This window comes from Pelodiscus sinensis, chromosome 16 (genome assembly GCF_049634645.1).
Source record: "Pelodiscus sinensis isolate JC-2024 chromosome 16, ASM4963464v1, whole genome shotgun sequence".
Classification (NCBI taxonomy): domain Eukaryota; kingdom Metazoa; phylum Chordata; order Testudines; family Trionychidae; genus Pelodiscus; species Pelodiscus sinensis.
This window is the reverse complement of record NC_134726.1, coordinates 4,300,604-4,320,666: the sequence shown is the minus strand read 5'-3', so window position 1 is coordinate 4,320,666 and position 20,063 is coordinate 4,300,604. Positions and strand designations below refer to the sequence as shown.

The 20,063-nt window shown below is 62.1% G+C and overlaps 1 protein-coding gene across 4 annotated transcripts in view; it reads right to left on the bottom strand.

Annotated features, from left to right (window-relative positions):
* Positions 1–4,555: 4,555 nt before the first annotated feature.
* Positions 4,556–20,063, bottom strand: part of FAM234A (family with sequence similarity 234 member A) — a 34,484-nt gene continuing 18,976 nt past the window's right edge. For 3 of the 4 annotated variants that reach the window (XM_075899149.1, XM_075899150.1, XM_075899151.1), the window contains 11 exons: positions 18,939–19,244; positions 17,412–17,528; positions 16,508–16,696; positions 13,301–13,431; positions 10,148–10,280; positions 9,628–9,766; positions 9,238–9,378; positions 8,732–8,810; positions 8,096–8,248; positions 7,195–7,297; positions 4,556–7,054 (listed from right to left, as the gene is read on the bottom strand). In XM_075899149.1, coding sequence (XP_075755264.1) covers positions 6,843–7,054; positions 7,195–7,297; positions 8,096–8,248; positions 8,732–8,810; positions 9,238–9,378; positions 9,628–9,766; positions 10,148–10,280; positions 13,301–13,431; positions 16,508–16,696; positions 17,412–17,528; positions 18,939–19,244 — 1,703 coding nt within the window. In that variant the 3' untranslated portion in view covers positions 4,556–6,842. Of the gene's footprint in view, positions 7,055–7,194; positions 7,298–8,095; positions 8,249–8,731; positions 8,811–9,237; positions 9,379–9,627; positions 9,767–10,147; positions 10,281–13,300; positions 13,432–16,507; positions 16,697–17,411; positions 17,529–18,938; positions 19,245–19,526; positions 19,550–20,063 lie in introns of those variants that run through there. The other variant, XM_075899152.1, reaches the window with a different exon arrangement.

The window sequence follows — 20,063 nt, the reverse complement described above, 5'->3', positions numbered from 1 at the left end:
AATGAGCGAGGCTCCAGGGACAATAGATCTCTAAATACCAAAGACACACCTGGCCAGGGACCATGGGACCTTCTCTGGCCAAGAACAGAGCTGGATGGAGATAAAATGCCATGTGGCAGACTCCATTTTTTGGTCTTCAGATTTGCTCTTAATCCCAGATGCATCCTCGCAGGGAACTACGAGCTGGGAAGAACTGTGGACCCATCCTGATGTAGGATGTACACCAAAGACTTTTAAGCCAGCAGTTATAACTTCTCTGCTAGAGGACGCATCGAGAACTGGGAGATTCGCTGAATGTCATGTATGATACTTTAACAGCCCTACTCTCAGGCTTTGCTTTCTTGTAGTAATAAACCTTTAGATTTTAGATTCTAAAGGACTGGCTCAGCGTGATTTGTGGGTAAGATCCAGAGTGTAAATTGACCTGAAGACTGCGGCTGGTTTCTTGGGACTGGGAAGAACCTGTTCGGGGTGGGTGAGAGCGGGTTCTCTAACCCCTCCCCTGTGCGCAGGCCCGGGGTGTTTGGGGCATAGGAAGAGCTGGGGTGCCAGAGGGGTTTTGCATGCGAGGCTTCTGGCTGGCCAGGCAGACTGGTTTGCAGCCTATTTGGGAAGGGCCTCCAGTCAGGGGCTGTAAGGAGCCCCGAGTTGGAGCAATTCGCCCTGAGCGGACGCCCTCAGCTGTGCCCAGACCCGGCCCGTCACAGGGGGGCCAAATGTAAGTGGAAATGGCCCATTGTCAGCAGGAGCATGCTCCTGTCAGTCCGGGGGAAGGGGAGGCATTTAATACATTTTGGGATGTGACCACTGGCTGGCTCCACCCACCACAGGAAGGGGCGGGGCTGGGGACCAGCTCCCCCCCAGTTGTCTAGGGCCAGAGGCTTCGAAGTAAAAACACAGCGAAGGGCTCGCGGCTCCCGGCCCGGCTGCTGTTGCCTTGCCTAGCAGCCGCCCAGGGTTTCTGCTGCTAGTTCAAAGACTCGCGTCTCCGGCCCCTGACCTGGAGCCAGGAGCCATTGAAGTAGGATCCTGCTGCCGGAGCCACCACCTGGAAATGTGATGGCACAGGCAGCAGGATATAAATCGAAAGTGGCCAGCTGCAGCCCGCAGGCCAGATCAAAGCGTGAGGTGGGCCGGATCTGGCCCCGCGGCCGCCCGTGGCCCAGCCCTGCGTTACACCGTCTGGCCTTAGCACCAGGGCCGTGTCGTGTGCTCAGCCTAGCAGGAATGACGCGTCTTGCTCTGCTTCTGGGAGCAGGCCTGGGTCGGCAGGCCGATAGCCCCCTGCAATGTTCATTGTGCGCCTGCGTGGGGAGCGGCCGCTCCAGACAACAGCCCCCGCTCACGTAGCACAGGGCCGTGCCGGCGGGGCTCAGCTGAGCGCGGGTTGGGCCAAGGCGCAGTCTCCTCCCTGGCCTTGTGCAGGCCAGGCTGGCGAGCTCCCTCGTGGAAGCTGAGCCAGTGCTGGGGAGCTCAGGGCAGGATTAGGATGCAGACCCGAGCCCAGGCCCAGCTGCCGGGCGATTAGAGCTCTTACGTCAGCAGCAGAGGAGTTTGTGCCGGGACCGTGCCTGGGCTGCTGCAGCTTAACCCTGCCCAGATCCTGCCCCTCAGTTTGCACCCGTAACACCCCCACCCGGGGACCCGGGGACGTGGGGGCAGCTAGTCCTCCAAAGCTGGGATGTGGCAGGGCAGGGCAGGCCCTCAGGCGCTGGGCAGGGGGGTCTCTGGCCCGGACCATGCAGGTCAGAGTAGGCAGTGGGCGGCCTTGCAGCTGGTGCTGGCCGATCCCAGCGGCAGGAGAGCCCCCCCCCCCCCCCCCCCCACACTGCATGGCCAGGCCGCTCTTCGAGATGACGGGAGCCCCGAGTCCCGTAGCGAAGCCAGGGGGAGGGGCTCTGCATCTTTGCCCATGTTCCGCCCCCTCCATTGTGTGAGCGAGGGCCCTAGCAACCCCCCCCCCCCCCGCAGCCAGGAGCGGGTGACAGTGTCTGCCCTGCAAGCTCTGACCCATGGAGGGTCCCACCCGCTGTTCTACCCCAGCCTCCCCTAGCCCTGGTGCCTCCCCTTTCAGCAGGCCCAGGCAAGCGCAGGTCAGGCCCGGACTATTCGATGACCCCCCCCCCCCCCCCGTCCCATGGTGCTCACTCTCCCATTGGGTCCTGGCATCTGTAGCCCACAGCCACCTGCACCCCCCCCCCCGAGATCCCACAACCCCCCCAAGAGGGAGAAACACAAACCAAGCAGCCCCCCCCGATGGCGAATAGATCCAATCTCTCACTCGAATTCAGCTGCCAGCTTTACCACAAACAGAATAACCCAGACCCTGCCGCACACTAACTCCTGCTTCCGAGAGCCAGGTCTCCGCCTACCCCCGCTGGAAGCACCAGCCTTTTTCAAATCCCTAGAATTGCGGCACAAGTTCATGACCCGCTGTGGCCCCGCGGACCTGCCGCGCGCCGCCCAAGCCACCGGCCCCACGATGTTGCCTTACAAGGCGCAGACTTTAAGGGCTGCTCGAAGGAAGTTGCTCAAAAAGCCGAGGATTTTTTAAACCGCTCGAGCGCTATTTTTAGAACCGTGGAGCACCCTCCCTTCCTCCCCCCCTTTTCCCCTGGGTAAGTTATTTTTGTGGCAGGATTATTGCTTTTTGCAAAAACCGTTTAATGACAGCCAGCTGCTGCAGCAGTGACGCCACAGCACAGCTCGCCCCGCGGGTGAGCCTCTGAGGCTGGTGCCCGAGTCGCACCGGAGAGAGGGAGCCGCGCACACCGCACGGTTCCCAATTTCGGCCCCAGGCTGTTCTTGGAAAGCCGAAGAGGGGGAGGCGGCGTTTTCCTGCGCATTGCCACAGCCTGGAGCTTCCCCGCCCACAGAAACACATTTGACCCACTTCTGCGGTGGCGGCAGTGGGTCCTGCCGGGCTGCACGTGCAGGCAGCACCGTGCAGAAAGCGGCACTGCAGGGCTGCGGAGAGACCGCGGGCCGAGCTGGAGGAGGCAGATCGGGCTAAGGCACAAGGCAGGGGGTGTGAGGGAGCCACATGGAGCTAGGCTGTGGGGCTGCGGCAGGGGGAATGGGGGGGGGGCGGGTTTTCCACTCAATGCTCTTTCCCATTGCTCGAGGCCCAAGACTCCAGAGGCTGAATCCCCGGAGCTAAGGGGCGGGAGGGGCTGGACAGAACTGCTTGGATTACAGAGGTGAGCCGGGGGGGGGGGGGGGGGAGAGCAACTCTGGCCTTAGCGACAAGAGTTGCACCCCGGCAATGAGCTCCCAGCATGAAGCAGGAATGCAGCTGAAGCCCCCCCGTGGTGCGCTCAGCGTTGCTGCTTCCCTGGCCGGGGGCTGAGCTGGGTGGCAGAACCGACTCCCCACATCTGCCACCGCTCGTGGCCCCTGGCCGTGGCTTCCACTTTGCACAGCGCGTCACCTCACGCTTCCTATTTAACCTCCAGGCAAACCCTGGGCGTCCAGCCCCGGGGCAGGTTGGCTCCTGACCTGGCTCTTTTCTCTGCTCCTTACCCATCAGCTGAGTGGACAGGCCCCCACCCTGGCCCAGCACCCCCCCCTTCCTTTTCACGCCGGGAGGAGCAGAAATAAAAGCACGAAAGGGTCCAGCGAGGAGCCAAGAGAAACTGAGAAGCGACTCCTGTATTACTCGTCTGAAACGGGACCTGCGTCAGGGCCACAGGGCAGCCCTGAAGCTCAATAGACTAACGAACATTGTGGAGGCAGGAGCGCTCGTTACAGACCACACGCCTGGCCGCTTCCGGGAGAGGGTGGCCGCCGGAGACCACGGAGGTGCCCAATGCGGGTGCCAGGGATATCGAAGGCTGTGTCCACATACTGCAGTGGCCAGAGCGGTTAAACCAACGTAAGAGCTTCCCCAGTTGGGGATTTCACGGGACCTGGGGCGACTTGGGGAACGCATGTGGTCCGAGGAGATCTAGAGGGAAAAACAAGCACGCAAAAAACACGCCAGCTCGGTGGCACAAGCCGCTGGAACGGGCCCTGGCCCCAGTCGTAGGCCCCGGCCCCCAAAGAGCCAGCAAGGCAGATTAATTCCACTGCTCCCGGGAAAGGGCCGAACACTCGCTTCCCACGTCTGGTCAGGCCCAGGACATGCTGCCGAGGGGTCTGTGGAGCGCGACGGGCCCAGATGGCTGGGCCCCTCTCTCAGCAGCGGCCGAGCAGATGACACAAGCAAGATTAACTCCACAGTGGGTGTGGGGGGAGATTGCTACTCTAACAGGAGCCCTCTTGTTTCAGGAGCTGTTCCATCACTTTTCACTCTTCTGTCAAACCCGAGGGGCCTGGCCTACGGCTGCCAGGTGTCCAGTTTTGACCGGACAGTCCAGTATTTGAGCTTTCTGTTCGGGAAACAAATTGAGAGACTAGAAAGGAGAAACCAGAACTGGCCGCTGTTTTCTGGATCAGGTGGAATGTCGATTGTGATGGAATGTCAAGTGTGTCCGGTTTTTTTGTCGAAACCATCTGGCAACCGTGGCCTGAGCCCAGCTGGTACATCCGGGGCAGCGGCAGAAGCAGAGCGCTGTTTACAAACAATGTCAAAGAGGGTTTATTGAATCATCACAGGCCACACCCCGGACAGAACATTTGCAATAAATTAAGGACCAAGACCGCCGCCGCGAGCGCTCGAAAACACCGTTCACGCGCCCAGCGCTTTCTGCCAGTCCCCACCCATTCCACACTGCGCGAAAACAACAGAGACATGGTGGGGAAGCAGCCGGAAAGGAGCCGCTGCATCGTTACAAGGCTGCGAGCGTGGCCGGACATTGCTAACGGGAACCTGCAACTCCGGGTGGTCAGGGAACGTGTTCACAGAGGAACTGAAAGCCAGAAGAGTCTCCTGAGGCGCAGACCCTGCGGCAGCGGGCAGGGAGTCGGCCGGAAGGGGGGAGCTGCGCAGGGGGCTGGGAAGGAAGAGGGAAAACGCAGAGAGCAGGGATTGCTCATGCACAACATGGGCCTGAGGCACCGAGCGTGGCCTCGGCAGACGTGCTGCTTCCAGCACGGCCAGGGAGATCCAATCAGCGGCGGAGGAGCAGCCCCGCGGAGGTGCAGGCTGCGGGGTTACGCTTTGTCCAAGGCGCGGCGCAGCCCACACAGCCGAATCTCAGCAAGCCAGGAATGGGGAGGGCGGTATCCTGGCTCGCAGCTGCCCAGCACTGCCAGCAGGAGGCAGGCCAGGACGGCTGCTGTGCAGGGAGGCACCCGGGCCGAGGGGACAAGCAGGGACTGACATGGGGACCAAGCCCCGGAAGGGGGGGCGGCCCATGGGAGCCGGAGCCAGAGCAGAGACACGACCCCGGCTCCGCCTCCAGCAGCGACGGTTCCGCAGACTGTCTGGCCGAAGGGGAACGTCCAGGGGATCCAGGCCCCAGCTCCCCACAGAGCTGCCCCTTGCACCGCGCCGAGCAGCCACGGTGCCCCTGCGGCTCCCTCCCAGCGAGCACTGAGGCACCCGCCAACTAGATGAGCTCACAGGAGCCCAGGGCGCGAAGAGCCCCCCCCGCGAGGTCAATCCCGCCGGAGCGGCTGCGGGTGACGGTGCCTGGACTTGCTCCCGAGGGCGAGGGGCCGGCTGCACGTGGCCCAGCTGGAGTCGCGGTGCAGCACGCGCGGGCGGAGGAAGCCACCACAGGCACCTCGGCTGCCCTGCACGGCCTCCTCTCCGGCACCGCCCATGCCCCGCGGTGCCCGAGCACGGCCCTGCCTCAGCGCCTAGCCCCTCCTCGCACCTTGACCCGCCAGCCGGCCGAGTGCCCCCTGCTCCTCTGCACACAGCGCCCAAGGGACCCCCCACGGCTGCTTGCTCCGCCAGCGCACAGAGCAGGGTCCCGGAGTCAGGCCTGGCTAGGCTTTGGCAAGGGCCTTGCCTGGCCTGACTCGGTGGGGCAGTGCTCCGCGGGCTCGCCTCAGCACCCCCAGCCTGCCCAGCCAGGGACGCGGGCAGCTCTACCGCGGGCGCCAGGCACTCGAGCCATGCAGAGCGCGCCGGCGCCTGAGGTGGGGCAGCCAGCGGGGCATGTCCTGGCTCTTCCGCCGTCTGCAGTTTCGCTCCAGCTCTGCGCCCGGTGAGTGGAGAGGAGCCGAGTCAGGCGCCCTCCGCACAGTGGCACAGGGCCAACGCGGGGCCAAGCAGCATGCGCGTCTGTGGGCAGCAGGCCCAGCCGCCTCTGGGAGCACGGGGGAGCAGGCGGCTTGGAAAAGGAGGGGCCGCAGCTTCTAAGGCGCTGTCAGAGCAGGACTGCCCGAGTCTGTAGCTCTCCCGGCCCCGAGGCCCGCCCGCCTCCCACACCGGCCTGGGCCAGGCTCCGAAACGAGCCAAAACACCGGCTGGGGACAGTCCCGCTCTCTACACGGGCAACGGGGAAAGAAAAATAACTGCACACGCCCCTGTGAGAAACCCCCCCTCCCGGCGCACAGCCCCTCCCTCACTGCAAACACCCAGAGGAGAGCAAGACACACCTCCCTCTGGCGCCCCGCCATGCCCTCCCCGGGCCTGCGTCTGGAGGGTAGCCCGGCTGAGCTGCACCCTGCGGCGCCCAGTGGGAGCAAGCCAGATCAGCTGGCCGCGGTGGCACTTCCGTGACAGCCGGGGGCAAAGCCCCATCAGCGCAGAGGCTGGGTGTGCGGGCTCTGGGATGCCCAGGCTCTGCAGGCTCCCGAGGGTCTGCTGTGGCTTCTCTCAGCAGCCAGCCTCCGGCTTGCGGACCAAGAACAGCCACTTGCCATGGAGTCCGAGATCTGGGTTTCACACGTCCGTTGCTGCAGCCCGGCGGCCGGCGCAGAGCCGGCTCCCTGGGGCTCCCGGGAGCTCACAGCTGGCTGCTGAATCGCATGCGGAAGATGCGGTCCTTGATGGATTGCTCGCTGTGCCCCGTCTCCTGGCTCAGCCAGATCACCCGGCTGCCGGAGACGTCCTCTTTCAGCTTCCGCTTGGCGACGGACACCCAGCCCGGCCCCTCGCTGCTCTGCGGCCCCGTCAGCAACACATAGCAGGCGTGCCGGCTCCGCTCGAACAGCACCGCTGGAACAGAGAGCAGGGGTAAAGCCAGGCCCCTGCCCGGCCCCAGGGTCCGAGCTGCAGGCTCCGGGGACTGACACCGGGAGCAGGGCCGGAGGCCACAGGCAGCGTCCTGCTAGCAGGGTCCAGGCAGCAGCACTTACCGTCAAAGGCGACTATCCGCTCGGAGCTATTGCGCAGCTCCAGGAGAGCATTGGGGTAGGAGGGGTGGAACAGATACAGGTTCTGGGGAGATGCCGGGGAGCCCTGAAACCAACAGGAGGGGTCAGGGCGGGGAGCCAAACGCCCACCGACGCAGGGGAAGGAGCCAGGTTTCACCCAGCCCTGCTAGTCTGGTGCCCGCCGGAGCCAAAGGCGAGAGCCGGCGTTACCAGTCCAGCCCGCACCCGAGCTGGGTTAGTAGCGCCCGAGACCCGTCTGCTGCGAACACCCAGGCGCCCGTCAGCTGCGGAGAGGGAGGGTTCAGGGTGCCGGACCCAGCGGCCACGAGGAAAACGCTCAGCAAGTCAGCGCACCGACAGGCCGACGCTGGGGACTCCCCGCTCCCACCACCCCTCCCTGGCTGGCGCCCAGAGGCCGGTGCACCGGCTGGCTTTCCCCAGGACGGCCGCTGCGTCTCAGGGCCACGGAGACAGACAGTGCTTGAGGGGCACCAGAGAATCCCCGGCAGTTCTCTAACAGCTTGCCAGAGACTCGAGCAGCAGGTCTGCCGGGCCACCCGCCTGCCCACGACCTGCCAAAACATCCTGCAAGGGCCAGGCCGAGAGTCCATTTTGGCTTAAGAACCAGCTAACTGCCCGCCGCCTAGCGGGTCCCTTTCAGCGCCTCCGGCCTGGGCTGCCCCCTGCCAAGGCGTCCCAGTGCCACCGCTCCGGGGACGATGCGGGTCCCAGCAGGGAGGGCCCCGCCGTACTGGCCACGCGCGAGCCGGAAGGACACGGGCCTGCCAGGTGCTTTACCGCCGAGGAAGAGCAGAGCATGGGGGGGGGGGCCTGCATATTGCGGTTTGAGGCCCATGGGGCTGCCCCGCTCGCCAGCCCTCACCGTGTCGTTGGCCTCTGCCGGGTGCTCTCCCCAGAAGAGGAACATGGAGCGGTGATCCGCGGTGTGCAGCGTGGCTGGCCCTGGGCTCCCAGCGCCGGAATTCAGCTCCTGCTCCCAGCGGACTGCTCCAGAGCCACCCTCGATAATCATGACCTGGCAGAGAGGGGAGAGCAGAGCTAACCCCGGGCAGAGCATACGGAGGCTGCAGCCCAGCCCCCCCGCACCGCCCCCCGGGCTTGGGCAGGGCAGGCTGGACCCCAGAATGAGCCCCCCCTTTGCTCGCCCCACGGAAAGATCAAAGATCCCTGCTGAAATCGACCCCGGAGACGTGTGGGGCAGCCCCGCAGTGGGGTGGCCGGGGCGATGCAGTCCCACCCGGAGGTGCAGGGGGAGATCAGCCCCAGGGCGCTGCCTTCAAACGCACCCGCCGTCCACGGGCAGGTACCTGCAGGGGGGCAGAAGTCACCCCCCGCCTGGGCTGGCGGGGGAGCTCTGAGCGCCAGCGGCACAGCTCAGCCGCGGCCTGACACCACGCACCAGCCAGACTCCTGTGCCACCTGCACCGGCGCCCGGGCGAACACGGGCCATGGCCACAAGCGAACAGGGAAAGGGCGCCCAAGCCAAGAGCTTTCAAACCTTCTTCCTGTGGGGGCCAAGTCCGCTTTCCAGGACGACGTGGGGAGCGTCGGGGGTGTAGTAACCGAACACCGGCTCGCTGCAGGAGGGACGAGAAAGGGACTGAGACGCAGCACCCAGGTCCTTCCTCTCCCGGGCCAGCGGGAGCGGAGACCCCCAGGCTCCTAAGGGCCGCTTTGCGTGGCCACCACCGACCTTCAGAGAGACGCAGGACGACCCACCCCTCCCCGGCAGGCCAAGTTTCCGTCCCCTCCCATGGGTGCAGCGTTTGAAGCCAGGCGCCCTGGGAGGGTTGGCAGCAGAAAGACACACACACACACACCTCTGCCCTCGCTCCGTGGTGTGGCTCCCAGGGAGAAGCACATCGCCGCGCCTCCCTGCATGGGCGGCCCCCGGGGCGAGGCCGAGACGCATTTGCCGGGAACATCGCGCACCTGCCTCGGACACAGGTGTCATGGGCCAGGCTCTCGGAAAGGAGCCGCGTTCTCCGGCCAGGGCAGCCTTACCTCAGGACGTGGGAGGCGTTGACAGTCCACAGGGAGTCGAGCGTTTGTCCGTCAAGAAGCTCAGCCACATCGGACTTCACAACCAAGAGATTCTCCCCTGCTCGCCCGGGAACCTTCACCAGGTAGCGAACGTCTCCAGAGCTGAAGGAGGAGAGGCCAAGACAAGGACCTAGTGACGGGGCAGGCAAAATTCATCCCTTTCCCCCCGGCTGTACCCCGCACACACCCGGCCAGCCACTAGGTGTCACTGTCTGGGGGCGAGCCGCCCTCCTGCTGTGCAGAATTGACCACAGGGCAAGGGTGGGTCTGTAGGGTAAGGAAGGTGACTCCCGAAATGCCGGGCCGGGGAGTGTTTCAGAGCCCGAGGGCAGGAGGCTGCCGTTCTGCTACCTGCGCAGAGGGATGTGACGTGTGGGGCTCTGGATCTTCTTCTCCCACTGAGGATCGTGCCGGAGGCCGGCGAGGCGACTTTCCGTCCCAGTGGCCATGCTGTAGAGATCCTTCACAGGGTAGCCATAAAGAGAGTCCGCTGCGCAAAGACGGAGGAGGCGGAATGAAGGCGGAACGCTTGTGCCTGGATCCCGGTGCCGGCGTGGCGCTCTCCTCCATCGGGGCGGCGGCGCCTTCGGGAAGCCCAGCCTGACCGAGCGACGTGCCCGCCACGCACTGGCGGCCAGAGGGCTGCGTTTCCAGCCTGCATTCCAACGCCCTGTGCCCAGCACACGCCCACATGCGCAGAGGGCGCTCTGGGGTCGCGAGACCAGCTTTTACTTCCCGCCGAGGGGCCTGGACTGGCCTTTCGCAGCTGGCCCGGCGCGCACGTGGAACGCTGCCAGAGCAGCTAGGATAGCCCGTGGGCACGTCTCCGCGCCCGGAGTCTCCCTAGCGTCCAGCCAGCGCAAGGCCTTACCCGAGTAGAAGAGAACGTAGTAGGCACCCGTCTTCGTCACGTGCATGACGTAGCCAGGCCTGGCCCCCAGGCTCAGCCGGCCACCGGTCCCCAGCTGATTGCCGCTCTTCCCCGAATACAGGACACTCTGAGTCTGGAGAGAGAATTCAAACCAGCGGGCTAAATGCGCCTTCCCCCCCGCTGCAGCCCTAGCACGAGCCCCTGAAGGCGGGCGGCCTGAGGGGGAACGGGGGCTGCCCGGCGGGTGAGCCAGAGGCAGGACACCATAGCTGGGGCTCTCCTGTGTGTAAGTGTTACACGCAGCCCTGCCCCCCGCGCCGCTACCTGTGTATCAGGCGGGATGGGGGAGGGGGCGCACAGGTGGAAACCAGTGCGTGTGGGGGAGCCGGCTTTTGTGCAGAATAAATTGCTCTATGCACCGAGACATGTGCGGATGTGCACCACCAGTGAAAAACCACATGCTGCCGTCCGGGGGCACTTGGCTCATCAGCTGGGCGGCCCCTGAATCTCTCCTGCGTGGCCGCCCAAGCACTCAGGGTACAGGGAACCCTGCCCCGTTCCCGTGCTGCACAAGGCCAGCTGACGGGTAGCGTCCCGGTGGCCAGAAAGAAGCGCACAGGGAATCGGTTCAACGTTCGGCACTGCCTCTCGTCTCTAGCCCTGCCCACAAGGCCGGCCGTGGCGGTGACCCAGCGTCTGGGGGTAACACCGGAACCCAAGTTCAAGTTGACCGTCCAGAGCACAGGCAAGTGCAGCAGCAAGTCAGTAACCCTGATGCCTGGTACCAACAGAGTGTGGGAGACCCTAAGCCAGGGGCAGGCAATCATTTTTTATTCCAATTTTTGGAAAGTGGTCAAGGGCCGCACTTTTCTATGGGGGTGGGGTGGGGCCTGGGGCAGAGGTTGGATGCAGAAGAGAGATCGAAACAGGGAACTGGGGATGCCGGAGAGGGTGTGGGGTCTGGGAGGGAGTTTGGGTGACGGAGGGGCAGGGGATGGGGTGCAGGATACGGGAGGGGATTCTAGCCCGGAGACAGGATGTAGGAGGGGTGCAGAGTCTGGGAGGGAGTTTGGGTGACGGAGGGGCAGGGGATGGGGTGCAGGGTACGGGAGGGGATTCTAGCCTGGGGACAGGATGTAGGAGGGGTGCAGGGTCTGGGAGGGAGTTTGGGTGACGGAGGGGCAGGGGATGGGGTGCAGGGTATGGGAGGGGATTCTAGCCTGGGGACAGGATGTAGGAGGGGTGCAGGGTCTGGGAGGGAGTTTGGGTGACGGAGGGGCAGGGGATGGGGTGCAGGGTATGGGAGGGGATTCTAGCCTGGGGATAGGCTGTAGGAGGGGTGCAGGGCCTGGGAGGGAGTTGTGACTTGGAGTGTGTGTGGGTGTGCAGTTTGGGTGTTGACCTGGGGTGCCAAGTGCTGGCTCTGGCCAAGAGGCACGTACATAGGTGGCTCCCGGCCAGCAGCCCAGCAGGACCCTCAGGCAAGCTCCCTGCCTGCCGCAGCCCCAGGTTGCTCAAAGCGGCTGGCTGCTCTCTGTGCCTCTCTGCACCTTGTGAGGGGGGAGGGGGGGGAGGCTTTGCATGCTGCCCCAGCCCCCGCGACAATCTCAGCTCCCACTGGCTGGTTTCCAGCCAATAGGAGCCGAGAGATTGTGCTGGGGTGGAGGCAGTGTGCAAAGCCTCTCCCCTCCCCAGTGCGTGCGCAGAGAGGCGCATGGAGCAGCCAGACACTGAACTACGTGGAGCTGCGACGGGCCCGGGGTCCCGGCAAGGTGGATTAAAAGGCTTGGTGGGCCGGATCTATCCTGCGGGCTGGATCTTGCCCGCCCCTGCCCTAAACTGAGCTCCCACGAAGGCGCGCTCCACCCGCCGGCAGTGCCACATCGCACGCAGGGCCCAGGCGGCTCCCAGCAAAGCCCAGAGCAGGATCCGGGTGATGGAGGCGAGGAGGGAAGCGCAGAGGACGGGAGAGGAAACACGCACAGATGAGGGAGACGGGTCTCCACTAATGACGCCGTCCGGACAGGGATTCCAGAGGCCTTCCCCCACTCCCCGCGGGACGACAGCTGGAGCGGGTTCCAAAGGAGATTCCCACGCAGAGGGGCAAGGAGGGTGCAGCTGCTTGCATCTTGCTGGAGACTGAAATGCCCTAGGAAGGGAAGGGAGCTGGGGAACGAAGGTTTGGAGCAGCTGGCACAGTGGGAGGCGGCTGAGGATGCTGGAAGGGGACTTAAGACCTTGAGTTTCAGAGGGAATGACATGGAAACTCAGGACGACTCCCCTATTCACCCATCCCCAGGTGCCCAGCAGAACCAACGTCCCAGTTGCTCCCAATCTCCCAGGGCGGGGTAGGGGGCAGAGCCTGCAGGTCAACGTGTCAGTCGTTTCTACCCCGTCTGGAGGGCTGACTTCTCAGGGATCCCAGAAGGGGCCACTGTGAGCTTCCAGCCTGGCCTCCTGTAGAGCGCAGGCCAGGGACCGGCCCCCCAATAACCACGAGAGCAGAGCTGGATTTAAAATGGGCCGGGATGGAGAATCATGCCCACTTGGGAAGCCCACGACAACTGGCTCCCGATCATTTCAGAGCCGGATTTCCGGGTGCTCTCTGCATTTCCCCCAGCCCGGGCAAAAAGAACAGAATGACGCTCTCGTTCATCGTCCAGCGCTCACACTTGGGCAAGGTACCACCTGGGCAGCCACCCAGGAGAGATGCAAATGCCGCCCAGCCGATCAGCAGAGTGTTCACAGCCACACACAACCGGCAGCATGTGTTTCCACTGATGGTGCACAGTCACACGTGCCAGGGTGCACACAACAACATTTATACTGCACATGGGTGGGAAAAAAAATGAGAGAGAACATTGCCTGGCTGGGCTGCAAACTCAGCAGGGGGATATTTACACCAAAATACAGGTTTCATTGGGATTTGCACTTTTAAATCAAGGACGTTGTTCTGTTGGCGGGGGGGAGCCGTAAACCATTACTGGGCCACAAGCAGCAAGCACAGGCCCCTTCTGGGTGAGGCATGGGACTGGGACCCCCTCAGGCTGGTCTCACCGAGGCCCGTCCCGTTTCAGAACGGCACAGTGAGCGACACGCCCGTCGCTCCTAGCGGTACGGGTGAGGCTGTCACGGCTCACAGTGACCATGTACCTCATCTCCTGCAGTGGCAAAGATCATCAGGTCCTGGAAACCGTCCCCATCCACATCGGGCATCTTCAGCAAGGGAGTCACCACAGTATAATTAGCTCCAAAATTGTTAAACTGTCTCCATCGAACTTTCCCTGGAAAACACAGCAGGGAGAAACACTTGCTCCGAGTCTTGCTAGTGGCTGGGCGGGGCTGAGGTGTTGCTGTTCTCTGACACCCCACAGCCTGCCAGCCCCTCCTGCAGCGCCACCCAGTCCCACGCCCTGGGGGGTCAGATGTGGCTCATTGTTGTTAGGGTCGTTCTTGGCGTTTGAGTTCGAAATCCAAACGGTCCCAGGTTTGGTTTGTAGGTGAAGCTCAAACCTGGCTGTCGGCCGGGAGCCTAGAGCTGTCCCTGAGCGCGGCATGCGCATCGGCTGGGACTGGCGCCGAAGCCTTTTTCTGGGTCTGCTTGAGGAGAAAGATTTTCCCAGAGACTCTGAAGCTACTTGGGCGCAGACTCCAAATGGCGGGAGGAGACACTGCAGCGCGCCGCAGCCCGACGCCAGGGACGCAGGGAGCCTGGCGCGGAGCAGGCCTGAGGCCCACCACTTACCTGCACTCCACTAGCTCACAGAACCCCGACACCAATCCCACGAGTACAGGCTGAACCTCCTGGTCCAGCAACATCTGTGGTTCTGTCAGACCACGGATATTGCTGGACCACAGCCCAGTGACTGCAGGCCCCGCAGCGGGGGGCCAGCGACTGAGGGGCAGGAAGCCCAGGGCGGTTGTGCAGCCCCTGGGGGCAGGGAGCCCAGCTGGATCTGCTGATGGGCCCAGGGAGAGCCCAGAGTCTGTCAGCAGAAGGCTGGAATTGACCTCCCCTGGTCACGCTCCGATAAATCTGATAGTCTATAAGGTGCCACAGGACTTCTCATCGCTCCCTTGCCCGGGACGCTCAGGCCCCAAGGGAGCCGGACTAGGGAGGTCCCACCTGTATTTACAGGTGCACTGACAACGTCGCGTTCCTGCCTACAGAGCAAACACGCCGAGACCGACACTGGGCTGCCAAAGAGCAAGGCAGGCGGAGCCCCCTGCCCCACCCCTCACGACTGGCTCGAGGACAATGGCCTTTCGAAGCCTCCCTGAGACTCAGCCCCCTCTTCCCACGGCCCCGGCAGCCGGCTGGTGCAATTCAGAGGAGGGACGGGCCGGTTTGAAAATGGGGCCCAAAGTATCACGGGCTGCGTGTGCTATGAGGGGACGGGGAACACTGCTGGATGAGACGCTGACCCCGTGCTCCCGCGCGACTCGCTTCAGCCCCGGCAGGCGTTACAAAAGGCTTGGCCCCGCGCCGGCTGGTGGCGAGCAGCACAGCGGGATGCCCCGCTCCCCTCAGCGTACGGCCGCTCCTGGCACAAGCGCACCCACAGAAGTGATGCCGTACTGCTGACGTGACTTAGGCCAACCTCGTTCTGTGGCGTACGCGTGGCCCGGGCCATGCTCTGGAAGGAGAGCCGCTTCCCTCCTTCCCCAAATCTCCTCAGCGCCACAGAGGCTGGGGGTGGGACCGCTCCGTTGTGCCCCAGAACGTCTCCTCATCGTCCCTCTCTGCCCCCCTTCGCCCCGCAGCTCAGGCACTCTGGTCGCAAGGCCTCGGCGGGCCATGAGCCGCTGGCTCCCACACAGCAGGGAATACTTGCTGCATTTGGGGCAATAAACTGGAGCGACCCCACCCTGCTTCTGGACTTCGGCCTGCCCTTGTTTTACACGCGCGAGGGATTTGCAGGCCGGTTCTTAGGGGCATCGGCCTCGCATGCTCCCCTTCTAAACTCGTTAGCAGCTGGCTTTTTAGCCCCCCTCCTCCCTGAGTTAGCCACGCCCCCTCGTCAAGGGCTCCTGAACGAAGCAGGGAATAGTGGGCAGGAGAGAGGCTTGCTCGGAAGGTTTCTGCCTCGCCTTGCAGGTCACTGGGCTCAGCACGTGGCCCCTTCCCCCCAGGCCAGCATGCTAGCCTCTTGGGCCCCTAGTGCCAGGGGAGCATCAGGCCTGGAGGCGATGGGTCCAGAGCCCATCGGAATCATTTCGGAGCCCACGGCGCTTCCGGAAATAGCCCGAGAACAGAGCAGCCCCTCGGCCCTGCCGGGCAGCAGGACGACTCCGGGGCAGCAGGGGTGCGCTCTCCTCCCCTGGATCAGTGGAGGCAAAGTCGCTGGATCGTTCCCCCGCGGGAGGGAGTCTCCTGAATGAGCACTGTGGCGGGGCTCCTGTTCACATCTCCCGGCTAAGGATGCGAGGAGCGGCCAGTCCGGGCAGATGCAGCGGGTGCCAGCAGGGAACAATGGACCCATTGATTAACAAAGGCTTTGGGAATGACGCCCGGAGGGTGAAAGAGCGGCCTTGCTGCATACACGGCGTCTACCCTCCGCGCCTGCTGCCAGCCCACGACAGCTAGAGCGCAGGACGCTGGACGCCGCTCCTCGTTCGCACCTGGGCTAGGCCATTACCCACGTCCAGCCGACCTGCAGCCACGGCAGTACCCTCAGGGGGAGCCGTTTATTTCCTTAGACACGCCAATGAGGTTTTCCGACTGGCCCCTCCCACACTGACATCCCTCAGAGCATCCCCATTTCTCCCCCCGCCCATTCCAAGCCTGGTGCTTCGGGCGCAACTGGGCCTCTCCTCTGGGGCGAGGTGGGCCTCCGTGACAGAGCCCCCCATTCATCCTTCGGAGCTTTGTTAGTTAACACATCGATCAACGCACCTTCTGCACCCCACACTGGAGTCCCCAGCAGACCTAAAACACTCACTGGGGTCTAATGGAGAGAGCCCCTCACCACTCGTCCCTTCCTGAACAGCTGATCAGCAGGGATTTTTAGTTCCAATAGCGCCAGTCATCCCACCCGGCTTCAGGAATGCCAGTTAGATCCCATTTCTTCTTGAGGAAGGTGTCCAATTGCTTTCACTTGCGACCCAGGCTCCTAGCATTGATGCAGAAGCGACTGCAACATCGCTTCTCTGATATTGCTCCACTCCAAACAACCAAGAAAACATTCACGGCCAGGGCTGGAAGTTTCTTCTCACTTCCCCAGCACTGCAGAGTCTGTACGTTATTCACGAGCCCGTGTTCCAGCAGGGCTCCCGCCCGCCAGAGGACAGGGGGGATGAAAAGCAGCGGCAGAGGGGTGAAAGCCCCGTGTTCCAGCAACGCTCTGCCCCACGGCCTACCTGAGCGAGGGTCGATTGCGGTTAGTAACTCCGGGTTCCCGATGACAAGGCAGCCCGGAGACTCAGCCCCGTCCAGCTTCTCAATGGCACACTCCATCCAGAGCAGGTCTTCGGTGGCAGGCCTCTCCCAGAGCGTGCTGCCATTGGTGCCTGAGACAGCAGCTACGAAGGCACATGGAGCGGAAAGGCCTGAGGAGAGAACGCGTTGCAGAGGAAAGAGTATGTCCCGTCCTCCATCTGTCCATGCACACAACCAGTTCCGGGGGGGGGGGGGGGGGGGGGGGGGAATATAACATGTCCCCCACCCCTGCCATGGCCTGGGGACATGGGCGGCTGGTAACATAGGCAAGGCAAGGCACAGCCTTCCCAAAACTGCCTACATGCCCAGCCGCCTACAGCTCGGTTGCCACAGCCCCATCCCACCCCGGCAGCCTAGCTCAGCAGCCCAGTTTTCCCCAGCTGCCAGGGAGGGATGGGGTCATGGTGCGGCATCTGGCTTCCCCCAGCTGTTGGGGAGGGATGGGGCAAGGGCTGCAGCATTACAGCCCTGGTTCTACATATGGCCAGGAAGGATCAGGTTGGGGGTGGGTGCTGGCTCCAGGGGAGGAGCCTCGGGTGAAAGGGGAAAGGCTGGAGCTTGCCTTCCCCAGCTGGGCTTTCACCCGCCCCCCATGCTTGGGGAATAGTGCTTCCGGCTTTGGGACAGAGGAGACAGCAGGGGGGCTCGGCACATCCTGCATGGACATCACACGCTAGTCTCTTGGGAGATCTATTCCTTGTCTCTGGTGAGGACCACTCCCCCCAGCCCAGGGGTCCCTGTCTCAGCAGCATGACCGACCAACCCTCCGAGAAAGCACACCCCTCACCGCCAGGCGTCTGTCTGCTCCTGCTCAGTTGCCATTACCTTCATCCGAGCAGGAGCCATTGAAAGCGCTGCTGCCATTGGTATCTTTGAAAACGAAGATCACATCTTGCACTTTGTCTTCGTTCACGTCTTCTACAGCCAGAAACTTGTAGGTCACTGCAGACAGACACAAAGCGGGTGCTAGAGGGCAGGACTGGAGGGACAGTGATCACGCAGCTAACTGGAGGAAAATGCAGCTTCTTAAAAGCCTGACTCTTGCCCTCTCCCTTTGCTTTGGGAAGGCACAGGCGAGTTAGAGGAGCGTTCATCTGGGCGAGTGCTTGAACAGCGCCTAGCAAGGCGGCTTTAGGACTGCGATCCCTACGCACCGCCACAAAAACACAAATAAAACCCAACCACAGTATGTCCAGCCGGGACAGAATCCAACCTGTGCATTTAGGAGAGTCAGACGGCTAAGAGACTTCGATACGCTCTGACCTGCGTTCATGTAACACACGGACTGAAGGCATTGCAATGGTCTCGGATGGCTGGCACCGGCACATACAATTAGTGCTCCATCAGTGGAACTCTCCGTTAGGGAGCAGGGCTGTGTGTCCGGTGCTGGGTCAGATCCCTGCTGATGTGCATGTGGCCATGGCTTGTTACACAAGCTCCTCCCCTGAAACTGACGGAGGAGGATTCACGTGGCAAAGCAAACTGCGAGGGGTGTCATGTCAAAGGCCTGGCCCGTGTGGCTGCAACGGAGCTGCATCTAGCCTTTCAGAGGAGGTCAGAAAAAGGCCATTTTAACTCGGGATTACGGGTTGGTCTTCTCTACAGGGTGAATCAATGCTGCAGTGATCGATCCGCCGGTGGTCGATTTATCATGTCTGCTGAGACACGATAAGTCAACCTTCCAGCGCTCTCCCGTCAACTCCGGTACTCCACCGGGACGAGAAGAGTAGCTGGAGTTGATGGGAGAGCAGCCCCCACCAACCCTACTGCGTGGAAGACACCACGGTGAGTAGGCTGACTTCAGCTATGTTCTTTGTGTAGCTGAAGTTGCATAGATTAGATCGATGGGTGTGTGTGTGTGGGGGGGGGGGGGGTAGATTTACCTGCACACTTAGGCCTACTTACAAGAAACTCACAATTCTCTCCTTTCACTAATCCAATGATGGTAAAATAGAGGTATCATTTCTGAAGGAGATAGGCCCCTGTAAGAGCTTTTACATTTCAGCTCAAAGGCAAGTAAAGAACATTTTAAGTTAAAGTTCAACCACAATCTAGGTCGATTCTGTAAAAATACCTCCTCAAGCACTGCCCAGTGGACGGCCCCCATCTGCTGCCTTTCTAGCGCTGAGGGCAGCACCTAATTTGTCTATGTATAAAAGATTTCAAACACCTACCAAACGGCCACTCCAATGGTGATGGCCATGGACTATCCACACCAGGGATATTTTCAGCTCACACTCTCACAGGCAACCTCCCTGCAGGCTGCAGTGCAGCCCACCTGTTAGCCAGGATCCTACAATCCTGATTACGAAGGGCACGGGAAAACACGCACTCAGAAACACTCCCACTCACCCGCACTGCTGTATTTTCTGTCCCACGTCCTTTGGGAAACAGGCCTCACTGGACATGGGATGATGAACGAAAAGGCAAACACCACAATCAGGCACAGGAATAAGGAGAGGAAGAAGGCAGCCGTGCGCCAGCGAGAGAGCTGTGACAAGCGGGTGCCGTTCCTGCAGGCACCTTCTTTCTCTGTGCAGTTCTCAGGGTTATCTGGGGCGTTTCCATCCTCCCGCTTCAGAGGGTGGATCTCGGCCTCCAACTCCTTGTTATCCATCCCAGACCACTCCTCAGCATTCATCAGACAGCCGGGGCCACCTGCAGTAACAGAGAGGACAGTGCTACACTAGCTGGTGGATAGATCAGCTCACGCCAGGTAGGGAATACTCCGTCGCCGCCTCGGGGCTTGGGATTGGAAAGCACTGAGTTAGTAACCATGGCACAGCAGGAAAAAAACTCAGGGTGTTAAATACGAGCTAAGCAAATATCATCACGTGGTCCCGGCACAACTTCCCGTGAAAGAGGAAAGAACTTTTGGTTCCCACACTGCAAGAAGGGGAGAGAATGAGGAGGAAGAAACACAGCTCCGCTGACAGTCACCTGAAAAACATCACTACTCAGACTGGACACAGCCGCACAGGGACGACTGAGAAGGGCCACCAGCTCTCCTGTATCCTAGATTGGAGGACGCTGACCGGGTCTGTAGATCACCTTTACTGAAGAGCACGCACTGAAAGCGTCCTTCACCGGCACACCGACGCCTGCTGGCTAATACAGATTTCAGTACAAGCCCGGGTCATATCGGCTGAGGGAGACTCTGAGGTTCACGTATGATAAGTGAGAAAGCCGTTCCCTGGGAATGGACACAGGAGTTTCCCCAGGAGAGAGGAACGCAAACACTGAGTCATTCTGCACAGGAGCTAAACAAACCCATTAACCCGTCTCTGAGAAACCAAAGGGCCCCCGCGACACAGCACGGTTCCAGCCTCAGGGCGGGCAAGCCAGGGGGTGGGCAAACGCACCGCAGCCTGTGGCATGAAGACCCCTTCCCAGAATAACATGAAACTACACTTGGCCAGGTAATATGGGTGAAGCTTTTCTAGCAGCAGTTGAATACATTCAAGGTGGTGGATGCAC